We start from the raw sequence: 17,179 nt of genomic DNA on the forward strand, positions 1-17,179 counted from the left end.
CCAAGGCAAAAAGGAGTAAGTGACTTGACCAAGGTTAGACTGCTAGTAAGAATCTGAGGTTTGATTTGAGCTCAGAAAGATGTTTTTCCATTTCCAAGTTCAGTGCTCTATCCACTGTGCCATCTAGTTGCTCTTTATATGGCAGGTATCACTATAATGTTTTCTTGGTTTAAAAATAATAAATAAAACAGTATAGCATAGAGGACAGAAACCTGGACTTGGAACGAGAAAACCTGGTTTCAAATCCTACCTCTAACCTAAACAATTAACAACTTCTCTGAGTTTCAGGAAATATTGTAAGACTGAAAGTTGCTGAGAATGAGCTAATCTACCTCTACCATTGGCAGGGAATTCCCTGATTGAAAGTTTCTTATACCAGTGAAATCACAAGTCTAATCTCTGCCTCATTCACAGTCATTAAAGTTTCAATGATACATAAATGTTTCTAAAATAGACACATCCTGGCTTTTATCCTTTTATTCTTTCCTTCCCTTATAGAAACACAACACCTGCCTGATGATACAGCTGCATTCAAGTTCCATTATAGTTCTTGGCAGCAAGGAAATCTCTCCTAGGAATACTGCCTGACTCAAGATCCAAGCTGTTTGGCTCTTCCTGACTCTGTATGGTTTCCCTTCACATAGAAAGGAAGGACAAACATCCAGGCATTACATGAGATAGCAAAGTCAAATATACTACTTCCATTCCTCTGTCCAAATCTTCTCTAATCAAAAGAATAAAATTATAATTTGGGGACATACTCCATAACCAGGGAATGTAAATCTCCTAAACTTGAAATTTTTTTTTGTATAATGAAGAAAATAGAGGTCAAATTTATAGAGATTTTTTATAATTATACATAAAATATTTGTGCCAGTGTACAACCTTCCTCCCCTAAATACCATAAACCACATGAGTGATTTAGGAGTTAAGAACTGGAAATAAATAAGATGCAGTAAACAGAAAGGGTTTAATGTAGTCAAAGGAGAGTTACAATTTTAGGGGTACTTCCATTGATGGCTACCTTAAGGAAAGAAGTCTACCCAATTCCCAAATATTCCAACAAAATCTTTAAGTACAGGCCAGACAGAATAATGATCAAAAGATCCAGTGAAAAAGTACAATATGACTTCATCCTTCGCCAAAAAGCACAAAAAGGAAACCATGAATCCATAATCAACAGGAAAGAGTTGTCCGGCACCAGCCTTCATGATTCATGCCAAATGCTACCTTCTTCTTTACCTAGTTCCAACAAATATAAGTGAATCTCTCTCTAAGGTCAACTTTTATCTACTTTATATTTATCTTGTATAGCCTTATAAATGTATATTTTTATCCTCCATTAAATAGTTTCTTGAAGAAATATTATTTTTTTTCATATACCCTTAGCACTTAGCACAGTTGACATGCAGAAAGTATATAATAAATGCTTGTTGAGTAAGATAATAAATAAATTAGGACAGAAAGGGGTTTTCACAACCATGGGTATTATGAGTGAACTCACAAGGAATATAGATGATCATAAAATATAAAATGGCAATTTTGTTACTTAAAGTTGAAATTATTTCACAAAAATAAATTAGTGCAGATAGAAAGGAAATAGTGAACCAGGAAAAAAATTGTAGCAAATTTCTTTGATAAAGACCTGACATCAAAGATATGTGGAGAACTGATACAACTATATGTATAAATTATAGTCAATAAGTTACAGATATTCAACAGATATAAACATACAGAAGAGGCTAAGTATAGCAATAAAAAATATAAAAGAGAAACCCCCATAAATCAATGAAACATTAAACAAAAGACAGAATAGGGAAGAGGAATGTCCAGAAGGAAAGACAAATAAATCACTGTTAGAACTGCTACATTTAAGTTTAAATAGCTTAAAATGCACTAAGTCTTTTGGAACATCCAGAACATATTTTTAAATAAACCAAGTTACATATAATGGAGAGGCATGATTTCATAAACAAGCCTTTTTTCTCTAATTGATTCGCTCATGGAAACATTTATGTTTGGTGATGATTAATTCATCATTTTTGAAGGAACATTTAATAATTTTAATTATGTCATCAGATTGAAGAACACCATTCTTCACTTTACTTCCTCCATGAATTTTTGTCTAGTTTAAGTGATGTGTCTTTTTTCACAACATGATGAAAATGGAAATATGCATTGTATGATAACACATGTACAACATATAATATATCACAGGCCAATCTGGGAAGGGGAGAAGGGGTGGGAGGGAGAGAACATGGATTTAAAAATATCAGAAAACAATTATTAAAAATTATGAGACATGTATAATCCAGTGGAATTGCTTCTCAACTCCGAAAGAGGGAGAGAAGAGCGGAAAGAAAGCCCATGAATCATGTAATCATGAGAAAATATTCTAAATTAATTAATTAATTTAAAAAATATATTGCCATGTAATCTGGAAAAAATAAATTAAATAAATTTTAATTATGGACTGAGGTTCAAAGAGGTATCCTTGTCGAAGGTCGCAAAGCTATTAGAATCTGTTTCCTGAATCCAGCCCAATGCTCTGTTTTATATATTTTTCCATATATTTTTACTATTTATATTCTCTGTGTGTGTGTTTCTGCCTCTTTCTGTCTGTCTGTCTGTCTGTCTGTCTTCCCATCCATCCAGTTTATTCGCAACCATGCAGGGTTCTTTGGAGCATGCTCTCGGGTTGCCTGCATCTCCATAAAGAAAAAAATATGGATCTCCACGTGAATAATAAGCCCTACACTTGCTGTCCCACTTAGCTGTTTTTTTCTTGTCAGTCCTAGATGTTGTAAGTCCCTGAACACACATTAGAAAAGGACTAATTTATAGGATCACTTCCTCCCAACACATACCTGTGTTTTATGCCAACCTATGACTTATTGTAATATCACTCTGAGTTAAAGATGATCACTTCTCGACCTTTTTGCTAAAAGCAAGTGTAAAGATAAGCAATCAGCAGAGAGGAAATGAGTCCATCAGAAATAAGAGAGTTTGACAGAAAAAGAAAACAAATGAGGTGTTGAAAACAGGAGAGGGTCAGGAAAAATGTATGAAACGAAAGTACGAGATGGATGAACATGGAATAAACTGAGTGGGTAGAAGTAATGTTGAATAACTAAAGTACAAGTCATATATGAAGGCAAAGAATATTTTTATTTCTCTTTTTGTATTCCTAACACTTAGCATAAAGTCGTACACATAAAATTATTTGTTATTTTGAACAAAGCAAAAGCTGATTATATTAGGGAAGAAAAGTAGACATCCAGCTCTAATCATATATAGAGAGAGCTGATGATTAACAGTCATCTATGTGGCTGTCCAATTGCTTAAACAGTATTATTCAGGCATTCCTGATAATTCACAAACTAAGACTTAATTAGTAATTTTTCACCTTTGGCAAATAACCTGAAATGTGTGATAGGGAAGGGAGGAAGATAGAACTTGCTAGTTTAATTAATTATCCTTGTGAATTAGGTGTTAACCTCAGTAGTTTATGAGGTGAATTATTGTTAGTTTCCTAATTCTGACACCCTGGAACAAAGTCCCAAACACCCTACTTTGTTACAGAACTTGAGTTCTTTGACAGACATAATATGGATTTATGATGTACTATGGATTTGCAATAAATAGTTGAGAGATAGTGAAAGAAAGAGAAGAAGGAAAGCAAAGGGAACAAATGATTCTTTGTAGCAAAGAAATAATCTTAACTTGATTTTGTTGGACTTTTCCCAGTTTTAAATTGTTTAATTCTGCTGATTCATTTGTTTTGTAATTTACAATTGATTTACAACAAAGCTAGAAATAGCATTTTGTTGTTAAAATACAGAAAAGTTTTAGAGCAAAAATAAAAAAATATATATGCATATATATATATATATTTTCTGTGAAGTCCATATTTTAGAAAATGAAAGGCAAGAAAAAATGTGATGTCAGAAAAGTAAAATCATTTTGAAATTATACTAGTATTCAAAACAAAAGAATAAGATACTAAAAATCATTGTAAGCCCAAAGTACAGTGATTTACCTAAATGTATAATTACAGTTAGAGCTTATAGGGGCAGTTAGAAGTAAAACCTACTGGAAGCACATAGTTAGTTTGAGCACTAAATATGATATGTTTTCCAATGTTGGGTTTAAGATGGAAAGGAGCTGTTTCTGAAAAGACTTGACTGAAGCATAACACAACTGGAACCAAGATAGCAAATTATAGATTACTCACCTCAACTGTATACATACCTAGATGAAAACATTAAAGGAATCTTAACCATCAAATGTCAGAGTCAACATCACAACAGAGTTGAGGCAATTGCACTTCTGAGTCAATGCCTAGAGGCAAATCAAAACTGATACTCTATACTTTCCAAAGAAATATTAACATTTACCTTCACAAAGTTTCTGTTTGATCACTTCTCTTATTTTGGAAATTGCAATGTAATCTTCCACATAAAAGACATAGGTTGATGAAGGCTTATTGGCGATAGCTCTAAGTTCTGCATCCTCTGTTTCTGAACCAACACCAATGGCAAACAAAGTTATTCGATTGTCTCTCGCAGCTTCTGCTGCATCTTTTACTTCATCCTGGGATTTGCCATCAGTAAGAACAACTGCTATTTTAGTTAGAAATCTTGATGATTTAGCAAAAAGATGATCAAGGGCAAATTGAATAGCTTTCCCTGTCCTTGTATTGCCACCCAGGTACTGAATGGATTCCATTGCTTCCATTAAGTTCTCTCCAGAATGGTGGCTTCCTAGTGGAATCTCAAGTACAGGATAATCACTATATTGAACCACACCAACCTGAATAAATTTTGGCCCTATATCAAAGTTATTTGATATATTGACAAGCCATTTTTTTACTATTTCAAAGTTTTCTGGACCAACACTATAGGAACCATCTAAGATGAACACCAAGTCTGTTGGAGCTGTTCTGCAACCTAAAAAGAAAAAAAAAGAAAAATATGCTCATTATGTAGGTATCAAAAAAAATGAAAAAATAACATTGAATGATTTTAGAACTATCACAATACATAATAGTGGTTTACAAAATTCACACTTAACAAATATTCTCCAAACTGATTTTAGAGGAATGAGTTGGTAGTTCACAGTTATTGAAAGAGAATAAATTGATAGGAAACAAAAAAAACCACGATTTTTCTTTGTCATAATTACTCATTTGGTGGTCACCTCAAGCAAGGATTATACTCCCATTTTAAGGAGAAAGTATTTCATTATATTCTGAAACAGTGTTAGAAGGGAAGGGAAGGGAAGGGAAGGGGAGGGAAAGGGAGGGAAGGGAGAAGGAAGGGGAGGGAAGGGGAGGGAAGGGGAGGGGAAGGGAGGGGAGGGGAGGGAAGGGGAGGGGAGGGGATGGGAGGGGAGGGAAGGGAAGAAGGGAGGGAGGAAGGAAGGAAGGAAGGAAGGAAGGAAGGAAGGAAGGAAGGAAGGAAGGAAGGAAGGAAGGAAGGAAGGGAGGGAGGGAGGGAGGGAGGAAGGAAGGAAGGAAGGAAGGAAGGAAGGAAGGAAGGAAGGAAGGAAGGAAGGAAGGAAGGAAGGAAGGAAGGAAGGAAGGAAGGAAGGAAGGAAGGAACGAACGAACGAACGAAGGAACGAAGGAAGGAAGGAAGGAAGGAAGGAAGGAAGGAAGGAAGGAAGGAAGGAAGGATCGGAAGGAAGAAATAAGCATTTATTAAAACTCCACTATGTACCAGACACCATGCTAAGTGCTTTGCACATGATATTCCATTTGATCATTACAACAACATTGAAATTATCCCCATTTTATAGTTGAGGGAACTGAAATAAACAGAAGTTTAATGACTTCCCCAAGGTCATGCAGCTAGTATTGAGGCTACATTAAAACTCAGGACTTCCTCATGCTAAGCCCAGCACTTTCTCCACTGCATCCTAGCTGTCTCTTCCACTCTGCAGTGACATAGGCAGACTTTGTGTTTTAGAGTCAGGAAGGCATAGATTAAATCCTGCCTCAGCCACTCACTGCCTATGCAGACCTGGACAAATCACTGAAGCTCTCTAATCCTTGACAAAATGAAAATAAGGATAGGAAATAGCACTCAGCTATTATACTCATCTATAATACTTAGGTCTGTCTTAATAATGTATGGAATTGCCATTATTGTTATTTATTTATTTTCACTTGTGTCCAACTCTTCATGACCCCTTCTGGAGTTTTCTTGGCAAAGATTCTAGAGAGGTTTGCCATTTCCTTCTCTAACTCATTTTATAGATGAGGAAACTGAGGCAAACAGGGTTAAGTGACTCACCATGGGTCACAAAGTTATTAATGTCTGAGACTGCATATGAACTCTTCATTTTCATAGTCTTCATGATTCCAGTTCTGGTCTTCTATCCACTGTGGTACCTAGCTTCCATTAAAGTATGTAAAGTATTTTGAAAATTTCATAGTATAAAAATGTCAGTTATTCTTCTTATAATTGCTTTATTCTCAGTAGTATGTCTACTCCCTCTACTGGTGTTTTTGCTCATGCCATTACTATATATATCTGAAATGCACTATATCAAATCAAATTTTTTTTAATTGAAATCCTACCCATTTTCAAATGCTACTTACTTCATAAAATATTCCAAATGGCTCTAGCCATTAGAGGTCAGATGTGAGCTCCTCATTTTTCAAAACACTCCTAGCATTCATAATAGTCTGATTTGTAGCAGTGTTGTATCTCCTATCTTCACTACTAGACTATAATCTCCTTGACAGAAAGGCACATTTCTTATTAATCTTTGACTCTCAGCAACTGACACAACTTCCTGCATAAAGTATGTACTAAAAATGTTGGTCAAATTAAACTGAACCAGACTTGTTGGCCAAAACACTTATCTCCTTGCTGTGATTGTTGCTAATAACGGTTATGTTCATCATCATACAATGATGAAAATCATTATAACTCTTAGCTCTGTCCCAACAAAAATCATTAAAAAGTACTATTGTTACATACGTGTATGGCATTTGAAAAATTCAAAGCATCTAATCACTGCTAAGACATCTTTTTTTTAAACTTTGCCTCTAATTCTATTATTCCTACAGGTAGCACTGCAGGTGGGAGTACTGTACCTAGCTCAGGTAGTCTCTGTCAAACCAACCCTTGGCAAAGTTGTAGGGGTGAAGACATCACAGGAAGTATGCTAGAAGTAAATTCAACACTAACTATCGGGTTAAAATTGTTTAAACTGTAATTAGAAACAAAAGAAAAGAAAAAAGAGAATGGAAAAAATAAAACATAAGTCATATGGATATATGTTTTACATGACTGTACACATATAGCCTATATGAAATTGCATGCCTTTTGAATGAGGGAGAAGAGGAAGGAGGGAGTGAGCTCATTTGGAACTCATTTTTTTAAATCAAGAACATTAAAAAATTGTTTTACCTGCAATTAGAAAAAAATAAAATGGAAGAATAAAAAAGTGACTGCTGATCCAGAGTAAGCTCACACCTCATGCAATACAATGTCACTATTATTTTTGGAAGCAAGACAGAAGCAATAAGTAATCTTTGGGTGATGAGAATTACATTAAGGGAGCTATTTTATGGTTGCATTTCCCAAATATTGTGAGAATTCCTATGGGTAGGCCTACCCTTGTTTACACATTTTGCTCTGTTTTGTTTTTTTCTAAAGTGATGAATTGTACTTGGCAATCTCCAATATCTTTCTTTGCCTGTCTCCCACTCACAGAGTATATATTTCATTCCTACATGGTTAGCCAACAACATGGGTGAAAAAGAAGCCACTGCCATCTCTATTCTCAAATTCTGAACAAGTCTATTTGTATAATCTGACAGACTCCTCAAATTTTAGCCTACATGTGTTGAGTTTGCCAACTGTATGATTTTATCTATTTGATCTATAGCCATTACACTTTTTTTCAGCAGCATGGTTATTTTTCTAAATCTAAAAAGGCAAGTCTCAGAAGAAATGCCACTGAGTATGGAAAGAGTGTTACTTTTTCAACTCTAATTTAGTAGAAGCATAGTTGCTACTAGATTTCCCAGACATCATTACACTAGATACAACACTATATCTCTGAGGCGGTCCTAGATTCAGCTAATTTAGGAATCAAGGATAAATGATTTCTAGGGGTTTTATCTCAAGGTTTACTTCTAAAAGTCATCTTATAAACATAGAGAACAATTGTGTGACCCTTATTTTTCAACACGTTACAGAGTAGAAACAAGATTATATAGAATCTTCTCCTCTAAAACAGAAGACTTGTGGTTTCAGTTCCTGGGAAATATTTTTGTTCAAAATAGGAAAAAAGAAATTGTGTAATTCATCATTCTTACTTGATCTTATTTCACCATCTTCAGCAGATGCAAAATCCTGAAGCAACAGAATGAGAATTACTTGAAGATATTTTGTGTGTTGAGCCATGTAGGTGATATAGTTATGAATATTTTAGTCTTCTTTATCTGGGAAAAAAAGAATCAAAATGCAAAAATTTAGTGTCATAAGAATACCCAAGAAACACCATGCCATATAGGGGGAAGGAAAGTGCCTTTGAAGTCAGGAAGAGGAAAATTCAACTACTGCCTCTGACACAAACTGGCGACACCACCATATTTCAATCACGCTACTTCACAAGGTTCCATTCAACACTCCAAAAGTATAAGTTACAGAGGAGTTGACAGTGGTCTACATCAGTGTGGGAGAAGCTCACTGAAAGCCTGGCTAAAACAACAAATTCAAAGCAAGAAACAAATCAAAATAAGTAAACAAAACTAAGGGTCATTTTTTTTTTAATTTGCTTCCCCTAAATTCATAACACTGGAAGGGAACAAATAAATTAAGCTTTATCCTTAAGATCAGACTTGGAAGTAGCTGTTACTTATAAATCTATCTATATTCAATTAAATAAATATATAGTAGGCACCTACTAATAAGAGACAAAAAGCTATATAGTTCCTGCATCCAAAGAGTTTACATTCTATTTGAGAGCCAGAAGGGGGTTCCTTTATAGTACAGAGGGATATAACATGGATAAATATATCAATGCTTGTAACATGTATAATATGAGGTGAGGAATGCAGTGGAGTATGATGGGAGAAGAGAGACCAGATGGAGAAAAAATAATTGAGGAAGAAGAAAAAATTAACAAATGGGAGGAGTAGAGGAAAAGGTAGATCTCTAAAGGCTACAATAAGAAGGTTACATCTAAGCTGAGTTTTCCAGTAATTAGAAAGATGGGGAGAACTTGAAGCATAGAAGATAATCTAAGTAAATAAACAGATCAGAGATGAAATGCCATTTTGGGCAGTAGCTAGTAATTCAATTCAAATGGAATATGGTATGCATGAAGGCAATGACATGAACTATCTTATTGTTCATATCAATATGAAATAAGACAGAAAAAGTATCTCAAAGTCAGGTTGAGGAGGGATTCAACTGACAGGGTTTAGAGTTTGTTTTCTATCCTAGAAAATAGGAAATCTTTAAAGATTTTGGAGCCAGGAAACAGATGTGGTCAGATTTGTGCCTTAGGAAGATTATTTTGATAGCTTTGGGAGGGACAGATAAGACAGAATAGACAAGAAGTATGTTAAGGAGGCTATTACAATATTCAGATAAGTGGCTATGAAGGCCTGAATTAAGAAGTAGCACAATGAATAGAAAGAAGATAATGGATGCCAAAGATGATGTGAAATAGAATGGAAAAGATTTAGTAACTGACTGGAAATGGGTGTGAGAGGAGTGAGTGAAAGGAAAAAAAAAAGATTCAGGTTTCAACCATAGGTGACTAGGAGTGGCATGGTACAAACAGAAATAAACTATATATAAAAAGGGATAGGTTTAGTGGAGGAAGGGGATGAATTATTCACACAGAGATGTTCACCAGTCAGTTCTAAACTCTTAAATATACTTCTCTTGGAGTGACCAGAATTTAAAAGTATTATTAGTACAACTGGAGCTGGAGAAGGGAACAGGAGAGATACCAATTAATTTTATAATTAAGGACAAGATCCATGAGGAAGTGGAATTAAAAACAAGTCATTCAAAAGGTCAGTTGCTGAACCTAACAGTGAAACATATGAATCTGAAAGATTTCCCTTCTTTCTCTGTAAATTGAAAATAGGAATGTGTTGTAGACTAGTGGTATCAAATTCAAATAGAAATGGGGGCCACAGTAGATAGATAGACAGACAGATAGATAGAAGATGATAGATAAGATAGATAGATAGATAGATAGATAGATAGATAGATAGATAGATAGATAGATAAAGACAGACAGACAGATGATACATAATATAGACAGACAGATTGAAGATAGATGATAGATAAGACAGACAGATGATACATAATATAGACAGATAGATTGAAGATAGATGATAGATAAGACAGACAGATAGACTGATAGACTGATAGATAGATAGACAGGCAGATAGGCAGATAGATAGATTATTGATAAATAGATAGATAGATAGATGGGAGGATGAATGGATGGGCAGATGGATGGATAGATAGATAGGCAGATAGATAGATGATTGATAAATAGATAGATGGGAGGATGAATGGATGGGCAGATGGATAGATAGATAGATAGATAGATAGATAGATAGATAGATAGATAGATAGATAGATAGATAAGACAGACAGATTGGCAGATATATAGATGATAGATAGATAGATAGATAGATAGATAGATAGATAGATAGATAGATAGATAGATAGATAAGAGATTCAGATAGATATACAGACAGAGAGACAGACAGATAGATGGACAGATGCAACAATCCCATACCTATTGTGGGTGGTAGGTAAAAATCCATGAAGTAGCAGGAGAGCAAACAGACTGATGCTACAGTCAGTGAGCCAAAAAGAACACAGTGCTGGTGAGGAGCACCCATGGGTCCCCAGCTGTTGGTTAGAAGCTAGCTCAACCCTTCCCAACCCACCCCAGGAACGTTAGTTATCTCTGTCTCAAGTCAGCTGGGCTTTTCCAAGGGAGACAGAAGGGATGGCCTGAGGCCAAAGGGATGTGGCTCGCTGCCCAGCATGAAAGAGGCAGTCAGGGTGGCCCAAGTCTCTCTGTCCCCTGGCTAACTGGCCACACTAAAGAAGGGTCCCTCTGTCCCTGAGCCCCACTTCTAGGGGCCTGCCCAGCATCCCCAGTGTCCTCGGAAGTGTCCTGTTGATATTGTGTGTGTGTGTCTTTGAGAATTCATTGGCTTTTGCGCCCACCACTCTGCTCTGTCCTGCTCTCTCCTCTTCATTCGTTTGACTCCCCAGAGTGCCAGGCCTTGCCCCTTAAGGCCTAGTCCTGCTTCCCCCCAGGCTCCCACCCTGGCACCTGTTCCTTCCCCCTCTTCTCCCTCTGTGGGTAGCTTCCCAGATTGGGTGAGCCCCTGCTAGGATCCCTACACCCTTTGTTCTTGCCCCAGCCTGGCTGTGGGTCCACAGGCCCCATTCCTCAAGACAAATGCATGTCTGAGACCAGCTTCCCCTTCTCCCATCCCAAAGATGGGGGGGGGATGAATTCTAGGTGCTAGGGTTACAGGCCTTGGTCCTCTAGTTAGTGTTCTGTCCACTGAGACCCCCTTCCTATCCCGGAGTTCATCCAAATCCCAGAGGTTTGGACAGAAAGGTGTTCTCCCTTCTTAGCCTTCCTGTGCCCCCCTGTCCTGTTACTCAGTCGTGCTGTCCAAAGCACCTTGCTTGGGCTCAGCTACTCTTTTCGTTGGGGTGGAAGGTGGGAATAGGGGAAGTGGGGAAGAGGGAGGGATTGGAGTTGCTGTTGAATTTTTCATTCAATGAGCTGGTGGTTTACCAAAAACAAATATATATATATATATATATATATATATATATATATATATATATATATATATATATATATAATATTTTTTTAAATCCTGCAGTACAGTAAAAACTCCATGATACAGAATTAGATAGATATTTTAAAAACACAATACAGTGAAGCAACAATAAGTGAACCCCAATATAAAGAGGGATGACTGTATGTAGAATCTCTGTACCCCCTTGCTCCCTCAGATTTTCTGTTAACCCACCTTCACCTTCCATTTCCCTTCACTCAAATCCCAGCTCTATATCCTTCCAAAGGAGATGTGACTCTCAACATTGCATCTTTCCTCCTCCACACTTGAACACACCCCTTCCTTCTGCCTTTGCCTCTGCTTCTCCTTATGTCTGTGCCCCATCTTCTCCCTCTCCTTATGTTTCCCCTCTTCTTCCTCTTTCTCCAGCTTCAACCCTACTCTTCCCTTTGTTCTTCCTTTCTTCTTCTGCTCTTTCTCCTCCTCCTCCTCTATTCTCCTTCTCCTCTGTGTACTGCTGCTCCACTCCTTTCCCTTTTTGCTTCCCCCACCCACCCACTCCAGCATTGCCTGTTCCTTTTCTACTCAGACTTCAGACTTGGTAGTGAGTATCATCAAGGCAGCCCCAAATAAAGGCATGCTTTCTTTAAGGGAAGTTCCAATGCATGATCATAGAAGAAATTTAGTAACAATAAAAACTCATGAGCCTTTCAGCAGCAGTAATATTGATAAATGGATAGACCTTCACCTTCCTTGTTGTCATCAACCCTTGCTTGTCATCAAAAGCTTTGAAAATATTTTAGCACCTATAACCCAAACTGGGTTGATATAGTGGATCTCATGTTTGCTTTACTTTCTGAGGGAGATGGACTGGCCATCCTTGTAGCAACTAATAATTCTCAAGATGAGAATACAAAAAAAGTCCTTTAAAAGATCTAAAATGGGACTCAAACATAGCTGAGGACTATATACAATTATGTGAAGTCAGGGATGCTTTATTAAGGGGTATGAAGTCTTGTTCCTCAAGACCAGAGAACTGGGTAAAATTTGAAAATATTAATCAGGAAAAAAGATGAACTGCTTTTATGATAGGATTATAGAATTAGAAGCTATATACATTGGGCTTGATTCTTCAAAACAGACAGATTCTCTGATTATAAGAAATCATTTTGTAAATCATTCTTCCCAGAAAATTGGAGAGTAATTTCAGAAGAATTGTCCAGACTGGCTTAGCATAGTCACAGAGAAGTTGAAGAGAACAAGTAGTATATACTTTTGAAGACTGTGAGAGCAAGAAAAGGAAAAAGTAGAAAAGGAGGATTTGGAAAAGAAAGGACAGGATAAGGAGAAAGAAGCAGTTATTTTAGCCCCGATTTTATCAAACGCAATTAAGAAAATCATGGCTCCTTTGAGAAAAATGGCAAGGAACCTGGCAGACAGAGAATCATTACAATGCTATTTCTGTGGTAAGCAAAGCTATGTAGCTGTGAATTGTAGGGAAAAGAATGAGGAAAATAAGAACAAAAGGTGGAGGAATATTAGTAGTAGAACCTCCAAAAACCCTCATAATTCTAATGAGATAAATCATAAATCAAACCATAACACTCCTCATGGAACCTGTAGTCACTGTGGGAGACCCCAGAGTCATCACCAGAAGGATGGACAGAGGAATGAGGATTTCTGATGGCAGGAGGGAGGGAGGGGAAAGAACCTCAAGGAGTCTATCAGGGACCTCTATTCAGTTTGCTACCTACCTATAATATAATAAATACCTATCTACTCTCAGTGGTTATCACCTAAGGAAATGACAAAAAGAAAAAATGCTTGAGCATCGGGAGAACTGAGTTAAGGCCTCAGTAACATTTATTGTAATGGTCATTGAATCTACTGGTAATTCTTGTCCTGGATTTGCTACAAACTAGCTGTGATATCGTTATTATATTTTTCTAGCCACATTATCTGTTCAAGGAAGGCTTGAATGAGATGATCTCTAAGCACTGAACCAACTCCAGTCCCATGCCAAAGATAGACATAATCACACACATTAGATGTAACTATATCATAGAACTTTTCTACTTCCAAGAATTTGAACTTCAAAATTTCATTCTCCAACAACAGCTTCCTAATCTTCCAACTCCTCCCTTTCATTCATTAATAACTAAATCTTCTCATTACCATCATCAAGGTTCCTCTCTATATGCTCCCCAATTTAGATTTACTTACAAACATCCTTAGCATATTTAGCTTTGACCCCATGTTCTGCCATATAATAATCGTTTATAGATACCACTAGAGAATCCCTCAAATTCCAAATTTTCTGACATTCCTTACCTTGAGCCAATGTAAACACTACCATCATAGGGCTTTCACTCCTATGCCTGGCCTACTGAGCACTGTTATGGAAAATCATGACATGGAGCTAATTCTACCCACTGCAAACAGATGGTGAAATATTTCAGTTGAGCCTTCACTGCTTCTAAATAAGCATTCTTCTCACCTCTTCTTGATTAACTTTATCTTATCTTTGATAGTGACTTATCTGCTCAAATTCCTACCACATCTTCTATACTTACAATAGATACCATTGCCCTCTACATAGTTCACTGAGATTTAAGTCCATCAGACAAGAACTGTCTACACCACTTCTTTAGTTTTCAAAAATGATTAGTGTCATCATATAGTAGTTTCTCCTTCCTTATTGTCTCAAAGGAAGAAACATTCTTATACTTTGGGAATAAGGGAAATTACTGACCATTGCATCCCCTTAGCTGTCCCCTGCTCTCTCAATTGGTCTTTTGAGGTACAATATTCTCACAATTCTCCCCTGCTTTTTTAACCCATTCTTAACACTCTCTTCATACTCTTCCTAACAGAGGAAGATGCATAATTCTCCAGGTTTTATCCTCAGGTTGCCTTCTCTCCTCTCGTCTGTCTAAATTCTACCCCTAAGTAATTACCATCATTCCTGTAGCTTCAACTATGAGGATAAATCCTAAATCCACATATCCTATCATGCTTTCTCTTATGAAGCCCAGACCAATATCCCCAAATGCCTATAGGAAATCTCTTCTCAGCCATCTAACAAGTACCTCAAACTCAGCATGTCTAAAATTAAGCTAATTCTCTTTCTCTTTTCCCTAAAACACCTGATTCTTTAATTCAATAAGTAGTATCCTCATGCACTTAACTTACTATTTTTGAAATCTTATTACTTTTATATCTTTTCCTTTGTTGCTCCAGTTTTCACAGTAAATTGCTAAGCCCTTTTCCTCTCAGAGTAGCATGGATAGGAAAGATAGACATCTAGATAGCTAGACAGATCTATATCTGTATTTGTACTGTTAAGGTGAAGAGAGAGAGCCCCTGTTAAGCTGGTATAAATGGGGGACCAGAACTATACATAACCTGGTCATGCAGGGCAGTCTCTTCAAGGTTAGAGAGCAAAAATGGCTGAGCTCCCTGACCTGGGCCAGTGAGTAAGCAACCTGACTGCTTCTCAGAGATAATAAGGTTTAATCATGATGAACACTGGGTATGAGAAGAGGGAAGTGGGTTGAGGTTTATTCCCTATAGCTAAGAAAATCTAACATATTTTCCCACCAACTGACTTGAATGGCAAATCTCTTCAACCCTTGACCAAGGCCGAGGCTATGCAGAAATATTCTCTCTGCCTGATGAAATCCTTCTATTCTTAACTAAACCTAGGCTAAATTCACTTAGGAATAAGTCTCTAGGTTATTGGTTGAATAGAAGTGGAGACAGGCTTTCAGGAGCGATCAGATCTCCCTCTAGGGATGACTCCCAAAGGCAAACTGATGAGTCTGATCAGCTCCCTCTTAGATCTTGTTCTTCACAGAGTCACAGGAGAGTTTTAAGTCTCAGATGGTTTCAGGCTCTTGTCAAATTCACATACAGGAATGATTTCTACTTTCCAAAGGGTTGGAGCAGGGTGTGGGAGCTGATGATCTCTCCAGAATCCAGGAGCAACTCCTCCACTGATCTGTTGGAATTCCAGCATCCCCTCTCCTTCCAAAGTTCTGGCAGGGTTAACCCCTGTCAGTCTAGCCACAGCATTCTATCACACTCTCCTTGTAATCCTTTTCCCTTCCTAAAATCTCTTACTACAGTATGCATAAACATACACACACACACACACACACACACACACACAGAGTAAATGCAAACTAACTTCTGTGGTACCTGACTAGAACTGTGTATAAAGCTAGGGATCCCAAAAGGGAAGAGTGAGAATGCAGAGTATTGCTGGCATAGAAGATACCCTGCACAAATTCAAAGAGGTGGGAAGAAAAATGTAATGGAAGAAGAGTTATGAATAAGGCAAGTTAGGCTGCAATGTCCATATATGAAGGAGAGTGATATGTAATCATTCTAGAAAGACAGTCTGGGAAAGTTGTTTATCAAATGATGCAAAGTGAAGTAAGCAGAACTAGAACAATGTAAACAGAAAGAGCAATAAAGTATTGATGATCAACTGTGAATGAGTGATTATCAGTAATAAAAAGAGCCAAGACAACTCCAAGGGACTCTTGACAAAAAAAAAAAAAGCTATTCATTATCATGATGAAGTCAGATTGCAAATTAAGCAAACCATTTTTCGCTTAATTTCTGACATGAGTTTTTTTCTTATATGTGATATGTGTCTTCTTTTACAATGTGATGAATATGGAAACAAGTATTACATGATAGCACATGTATAACCTCTATCATATTACCTGCCATCTCAGGGCGGGAGAAACAAAAGAAGGAAGGAAAGAAGGAAGGAAAGAAGGAAGGAAGGAAGGAAGGAAGGAAGGAAGGAAGGAAGGAAGGAAGGAAGGAAGGAAGGAAGGAAGGAAGGAAGGAAGGAAGGAAGGAAGGAAGGAAAGAAGGAAGGAAGGAAGGAAGGAAGGAAAATAAACAGGGATTGCAAAATATCAGAAAATTATTATTAAAAACTATATCTACCTGTAATTAGGGAAAATATAATAAAATATATTTTAAAAAGAAAGATCATCTAGAACTAGATTATGAAGTAGTTTAAATCCCAAATGAAGAATTTTCTATTTTATCCTATAGACAATGTACTGAAACTCCTTGAACAGGAACTGAGATGGTCCTTCCTGGGCTTTAGCAATATTCACTGGCTGCTGGAAGAGAGGATGGATTTAGGAAAGAGAGAACTGGAGATTAGGTGATTATTTCCATAAATCAAGGAAGAGGTAATGATGATCTGGAATATCATGACAGTACTATGACTGGAAAGGAGAAGATGGATTTAATGGAGGTTTTGAAAGTAAAATCAGAATAATTTAGCTACTAATTGAATATAAGGAAGGGAGAATAAAGCATCAAGGGTGA

The 17,179-nt window shown here is 36.9% G+C and overlaps 1 protein-coding gene across 1 annotated transcript in view; it reads right to left on the reverse strand.

Moving 5' to 3' along the window:
• The window catches only part of COL21A1 (collagen type XXI alpha 1 chain), a 272,179-nt gene that overhangs the window by 142,603 nt on the left and 112,397 nt on the right, over positions 1-17,179 (reverse strand). Inside the window, exons 2-3 of the mRNA XM_001371647.4 lie at positions 8,336-8,461; positions 4,398-4,949 (exon numbers count right to left, since the gene is read on the reverse strand). Coding sequence (XP_001371684.2) covers positions 4,398-4,949; positions 8,336-8,423 — 640 coding nt within the window. The 5' untranslated portion in view covers positions 8,424-8,461. The remainder of the gene's footprint in view (positions 1-4,397; positions 4,950-8,335; positions 8,462-17,179) is intronic.

This window comes from Monodelphis domestica, chromosome 2, assembly GCF_027887165.1.
Source record: "Monodelphis domestica isolate mMonDom1 chromosome 2, mMonDom1.pri, whole genome shotgun sequence".
Taxonomy (NCBI): Eukaryota; Metazoa; Chordata; class Mammalia; order Didelphimorphia; family Didelphidae; genus Monodelphis; species Monodelphis domestica.